General features: G+C 40.5%; 1 protein-coding gene across 6 annotated transcripts in view; it reads right to left on the bottom strand.

Moving 5' to 3' along the window:
* Positions 1-375: 375 nt before the first annotated feature.
* The window catches only part of LOC140462942 (homeobox protein TGIF2-like), a 32,952-nt gene continuing 26,302 nt past the window's right edge, over positions 376-7,025 (bottom strand). For all 6 annotated transcript variants that reach the window (XM_072556458.1, XM_072556457.1, XM_072556461.1 and 3 more), the window contains exon 3: positions 376-2,553. In XM_072556458.1, the coding sequence (XP_072412559.1) occupies positions 2,029-2,553 (525 nt within the window). In that variant the 3' untranslated portion in view covers positions 376-2,028. The remainder of the gene's footprint in view (positions 2,554-7,025) is intronic.

The raw sequence follows: 7,025 nt of genomic DNA, 5'->3' as shown, positions 1-7,025 counted from the left end.
AATACGTCTTTCTGGTTAGACTTTTTTGCAAATGCATTCTAAAGTCAGCGTAAAAATATCACAACATATGGATGGAGCAATAGAGCATCTTGGCTCAAGTTTGACTTTTACTCTCAGTAACCTGGTATTAATTCACAAAATAAGTTTGGTGACGAGAAGCATGCATAAAGTGCACAGTTCAATGCTTTGTTGCAGGAAAATTACCATCTGCTTGCTGATGAGATAAATGGCATGACTCGGCCAAAATGAAGACACAGCCAGAAGCTCAATTCTGTTTTGCACATCTTGTGGACATTAGGTCAAGAAATTAAACCACACATCAAAAAACTGCATCCTCTGTGATCAATTTAATGTTAAATAATAACAGAACTCAAATTTATCAAACGTCAAGACTTTTATTAGAGTGGTATTTTAAAAAATTCACAGATGTGATCAATGTTCCTGTAAGACAAAGAATGGAGTTGTAAGAACTCCTTTAAATATTGCACAGATTGAAATTGAAGACTTGAAGAGTTGGGTGGTCCCTTCATAACAAAAAAAACCACCATAATAAGGCACATTTGCATTTATCTCACTTATATACATGATCTGCAAAGCCCCTTTTTGCATTAACACTGAACCAAATTTTTAAAGCTTCCAACACGAGTAGCATTTATGTAAAACCCCTTTTGTAGAACCCCAAGTAGAGAGTTTGGCCATGTATATATTGATTTACAATAAAGGGCTGATATACGAAGCAGCTGCAGAATCAAAGTAAATGGTCTGAAAACAACTCAATGCATTTGCCTAAATGCAGCTTGCAGGATTGGTTCATTTGAAAGGCAGTTCAAGTTGCCAGTTTCTGCCCCAATCTTATGTTGTATCACTGCCACATACTGGAGACAGGCAGTATTTTGATATGCAAGGGTCATAGGAAAGTCAGCTTGTATTACTTGCATTTTAAAATCTTCTGTTCTCCATTTTCTAAATGATTTTCTCCTCAACTGTTTTTTAACGTAACTGGGTTGAACATCATCTAACAAAGTTTTAGAATCTGAAAACTTGTGAATCCCAGACTACCATCAGATAAATCTTAGCACTACTGTTTAAAAAGGAAGTTTCACATCACCTTTAACAATGTACTACATTTTACAAAAAAAATGTAAAAAAATCAGATAGCTACATTCACAGATAGAACTAACAAATAGAAATTAGTTTACCTTTTTAATAGTTCTATACTCAAGTTACAAATGAATACCTCCGAGCTAATGTCACATTGCTATAATCATAATCTATTGAGTAGTGATTAGAGGAAATTCCACTTTTATCTTGCAGTTTGCCTCTAACAGAACCACAATTTAAAGTTACAATTCTTTAGCTCAGTAGTAAAGATCCGTTATATACAAATGAAAAAATATTCTAATATCTTATGATTCAGACACTTTGCACAGATTGAGGATTAAAGAACGTGCAAGACAATTTCCCATCCTGGTCATCCACACTACTTTGGGTTACCTTGACACTGCACCTTTGCTTTGTACTCAATATATCTGTTTCAACGAAAGCAGCGTCACTTCAGAAAAAACAACTATAAAAACAAATCTTTAAACATGACATATTGGTCAGTGACATAAAACCTGAACGAATTAAGGTAACCTTCAGTTTCTTGAAGTACGAGTATAGCTCATTTATATTTGCAGTCAAAAGTACAGAATGCTAATGCTTACTAGGTTGTTGTCCTATAATCTACAGTTTGCAGAGTGCAAAGCTACAGTGGAGCCTCTGAGAATACTACTAAAAATAATTATTGCAACCCTTCAATTCAAGGGGTCTACAATCAACTGGACAGCCATGAGAGTAACCTTGAGTTTAAGCAAATAGACTTTTCAAGCTATTTCTCCAGCTGTGAGAAATGAATTTTGATAGCCATTTCTCCAGAATAGATTTTAAGTAACATGCTACTGCCCATTCACAGACTAGAACCAACTGAAGGGTTCCTCAGATATCTACACTTCTACTGGCATTTACCACATTCCTTGATGCACATGTTTAAGATGAAATCTTAATATTCTGTTTCTGAGATTCCAGTTCAGCAGCCTGCTGGAGTGCAACATCCACCAACAGCTGAAACCCACTGAAGTCCTGGTGGAGCTCTGGTGGAGTGGGAGGAGGTGTGTTGAACAATCCATTATTAGGACTGCTTGAATCTGTGCATGTCATCAAAGTAGTGGGGTTATCAGTGTTAAACAGGGGTCGAACTAACTCTTGGTCAGTCAGTTTTGAGGTTTTCTTACTGTCATTGCCGGAGTCGGGGCAGAGGAGTAAAGGCATGTCTTTAACCATCGACGTTGTTGCGTGGCAAATGACGGAAGGTCGAAATGATGCAGACAAAAGCGTGGAGGTGGCAGCGGAGGCAGAATTCTCCAATAGGTTTGGTCCACCTCCACTTCGAGATGGATTTAATTCAGAGAACTTGCTCTTGCGAGAAATAGTGAATTGATGAGGGTCTTTGCCATCCTTCCGTAGCATGTCGGGTAAAAGTCTTCTCCTTGCATTGATGAACCAGTTGGAGACCTTAAATTTGGAAGCAAGGGCAAGCAGTTATTTAATACATTGGCTTGTGTTTTCTCACAACAAAAACATTAATAGACGAGAGAAGTGCTACCACCACTATTAAGATATTGTGAAGTCTGTAGCAAGTTGGAAACGCTCAGATAATGCCACTAGATTCTGTAACCTAACACCAACAATGAATTAATATAAAAATTTGGAATTTTGCTTCACATAGTTTCTAAACTTCATTGTAGAGATCCCTATGAAGGAAGGTCTGTTTTATCAGCTACTGAGCACTTATTTGTATTTGGAAGCGAAGCCAATTCATTTTGCTTCACCTGAAGCAGTCACTCTCCCAGCTAAGCCTCACACACAGGTACAGAGGATGTTTACTGCACACCGCACCTTTCTGATTTGACCACCTTGTCCAGACACCTGAAGACCAACCATGTCTTCCTACACTCCAAACAGTGTGCAGGCCACGATACATTGAATTTTAATGTTAGGTCTTTATTTTCCATCTATTTCAAGGCCTGCAATGGAGAGACATTCTTCACCAGCCTGATTTCCCATTCCCTCATTTGTTCTTCTAATTTGTATTCCCTGCTGGTTTAATACTGCTAACGCTTGAAGCTTCCTAGCAGCAACAACAATTTTACTTGCTGATCGAATTCAGATGCTGCCTGAACTGCTGTGCTCTTCCAGCACCACTAATCCAGGAGCGAATTGATCAGACCAGCTCTGTATCAGCATGTTTTATGTGGGGTCAGAGAGATTTGGAAGCTCCATTTACAAAGCAGATGTTAAGTTTTTATTTAAAATGGGCAGGAATTTTGAGCACACCACTGGAACTGCAACCCAAGACTGCTCAAATCCTATTTGTTGTCGCCCAGACAAAGCCTTTGTAAACAAGCAGTGATGTGAAAGCAGTTTGCCTATCCCAGAACACATGACAGCATGGGTGCATACTACACACTGATCAAGTTGTGTAACTTGAAACCAGTGCTGAAGGAATTGCCGTTATGGTCCTTCAAATGTGCACTGAGGAACTTAATGTGTTGCACAAAGCACACTCAGTTAGTAGTGGGGGAGGGTGGTAATGACTAGAGGAGGCAGATGTAAGGAATCTAAAGGCACAAATAGAAAAGGCAAACAGAGCGAAAACTAAATGCAAGACTTTGCCTACAAGATACAAGCAATCCAAGACTCCTTCACAGAATTTAACGTTTTAAAGACATTTAACTTTGTGTTTAAATGCAGACCAGTCTTGTTTTGCTCTAACTTCATTTGTTTGGCTATTCAGCCTTCTTTCACAATTATGTAGTTTATAATTTCATTGTAGAGATCCCCATGAAGGAAGGTCTGTTTAATCAGATATCTGAGCACCTAACTTATTTGTATTTGGAAACCAAACCAAAAGAAAAGTTGTACCTTTTGAAATGCTATGTTTGAAACTTGGAACTCAGGGCAGCTAATTTTTTTTAAAAACATGCGAAATGGGGACACAACGATAAACAACAGTGGCTATGGGGGAAGGGGAGCTTTGCCTGCAGGGGCATGCAGTTAAATTGCTTTTAGATTGTTCCTTTAACTTTGATTCTGAGAGCTGGTTTCCAACGTTTATGCTGTGAAATCTGTTTCCATAGCAGGCTCACAGACCCAAACTGGGCTGGTAAGTCTGCTGCTGGGCTGCAGAAAGCCAATTTGACAGGAGAAACCAGGTCTTGGCATCAAAACTGAAATACAGAAGTAACTTCAGTTTACTGGCCAAAACTGGATGCTTGCTGCAGCTGCCAATCAGAAACTTTAAAAGGAAAAATGCAGCCTTTGATCATTACTTTGATTTAACACACAGAAAACCCTTTCCCTCGCTAACCTCCAGTTCCCGGCACTCAAAACAGATATTTATCACCATGTGTTTACTGTTAAGAAAGCAATGTCTCCAAACATTAACCAAATCTACCAAATTATACTTAAAAAGGCAGGAGAACCTCTAATCATCCATTTACTGATTACCAATATTGATTTCAGATGAGCAGAAAAGCTATGTTACTGCACATATGAATTCTGTCCATCACACCCCACTGTTATTTGAAACGTTAAATTTTTAAATGTTTACTTTGATCCATTGCCTGCAAATTTGTGGGAGCTGTCTCTCGTTTTTCAGTCCAGTAGCAGAGGCACAATTAGCAGTATTGATTACGTTTGGCCCTGGAATTGGAGCGAAACTTAACACCGAATTTATACACTCAGTGGGCCTTGGCTTTTGAAAAAAAAGCACTTCCTGCTGTTGAAATAGTCCTTTTTACTGCGGGACAGATTCACCAACAAAGAAAAACAAAAAACATGGCTTCAATAGAGATTCTCACAACTCTCCACCCCCAATCTCCTGGACTTAAAAAGCTTTTTTTAAAAAGAAAGGCTTGCAATGGGACATTAACATAACTGGAGTGGAGTCCCATTAAAACATAATAAATGTTGGAGTAAGCCATGTGCCTTGTAAAGCCTGTTCAACTAGTCAGAACAATTATGGCTGATCTTGGGTTTCAGATAAGTTTTTCTGTCCACTCCCCTAGATCACTTGATTCCCCAACAAACCAAAAACCATTTTACCCCAATCTTAAACAAGGGAGCACGCACAACCCTCTGGGGGAAGAATTCCAAAGACTCGCAACATTTTAAGTGAACTTCCCATTTCAGTCTTAAATGTTCAGCCCCTTATTCTGACAGAGACCCCCCATTTTAGATTCCCCAAGTGGTGAAACAATCTCTCAGCATCCACCCTATCACAACTCTGCAGAATTGAGAGTTTCTACCCTTCAGGACCCTGACATTGTTTCAATGAGATCGCCCCCTCATTCTTCAAAACTCGAGAGAATACAGATCCAGTTGCCCAACTTCTCTTCACCGGACAGTTCTGCTCTCCTGACATCAAATCTGGAGAACCTTCATTGCACTCCCTCTATGACAATAAAATCTTTCAGGAGATAAAGAAACCAAAACTGCACACAGTACTGCAGGTGCAATCTAACCAAGCTCTTATACAATTGAAGTAAGACTTCACTACTCCTGTACTCAAATGTGGATGCACCATGGAAAGCATCCTATCTGAGTGCACCACAGCATGTTATAGCAACTGTTCTTCCTAAGGACTACACAGAATTGTGAACACAGCCCAGTCCATTACGGTGGCACAGTGGTTAGCACTGCTGCCTCACAGTGCCAGAGATCCAGGTTCAATTCCCGCCTCGGGCAACTGTCTGTGTAGAGTTTGCACTTTCTCCCAGTGTCTACGTGGGTTTGCTCCGGTTTCCTCCCACAGTCCAAAGATGTGCAGGTCAGGTGAACTGGCCATGCTAAATTGCCCATAGTGTTAGGTGAAGGGGTAAATGTAGGGGAATGGGTCTGGGTGGGTTGCTTGTTGGGCCGAAGGGCCTGTTTCCACACTAAGTAATCTAGTCTTAAAAAAAATACACAAACCAGCCTTCCATCCATAGACTCCTGCTGTACTTACCGCTGCTTCACGAAATCAACCAAGATAATCAAAAACCCCCCCACCCTCAGTTTTACTCTTGCACCGTACAGTGGTATAAAAATTTGAACACACACACACACACACACGAACAGCTTCAAGAACAGATCCTTCCCGACTGTTATCAGACCTCTCAAATGTTAATACTGTTCTCTTTCTCTGTACCTTCTCTGTGGCTGTAACACTATTCTGCACTCTGTTCTGCTACCTAATGTAGCCTTTTGTATGGTACGATCTACTTGTATAGCACAGAAAACAACACTTCTCACTGTATCTCAGTACATATGACAATAATAAATCAAATCTTCTTGCGGTAAACACTAATATTCCTTATTCTTCCTAACAGCTTGCTGTCCTGGTGCGCTCTGCTTCCTGTCCGTTAACCCATTTTCTATCTACATCTTATCCCCAACTCAAGCCCTTATAGTGTCACAGAATCCCTACAGTGTGGAGACAAGTCATTCGGCCAGACAAGTCCAGACTGACCCTCTAAAGAGTATCCCACCCAGAGCCATTTCCCTACATTTCCCATGGCTGATATACCTAACCCACACATCCTGAATACTATGGACAAATTAGCATGGCCAATTCATCTGACCTGCACATCTTTGGACTGCAGGAGGAAACTGGAGCACCCAAAGGGAACCCACACAGACACGGCGATGACATGCAAACTCCACACAGACAGTTGTCCGAGGTTGGAATTGAACCCAGGTTCCTGGCGCTGTGAGGCAGCAGTGCTAACCACTGAGCCACCGTGCGACCCTTAACCTGTATTAACATTTTGTATGGCTCCTTGTACCTTTACAAAGCCTTTTTATAAAGGCAGTTCGGAGTTTCTCAAGCAAGAACCATCTGGCAACTCCTGCAACTGATCAGATGTAGACCTTTGCCTTTCCTTTGGAGAATGGCCTACAATCTGAGCATTCTGATGCTAGGCAAGCTTATGAACCCAGTTTAA

Source organism: Chiloscyllium punctatum, chromosome 37 (assembly GCF_047496795.1).
Source record: "Chiloscyllium punctatum isolate Juve2018m chromosome 37, sChiPun1.3, whole genome shotgun sequence".
NCBI lineage: Eukaryota > Metazoa > Chordata > Chondrichthyes > Orectolobiformes > Hemiscylliidae > Chiloscyllium > Chiloscyllium punctatum.
The sequence above is the reverse complement of the archived record's forward strand: the minus strand, read 5'-3'. Positions and strand labels throughout refer to the sequence as shown.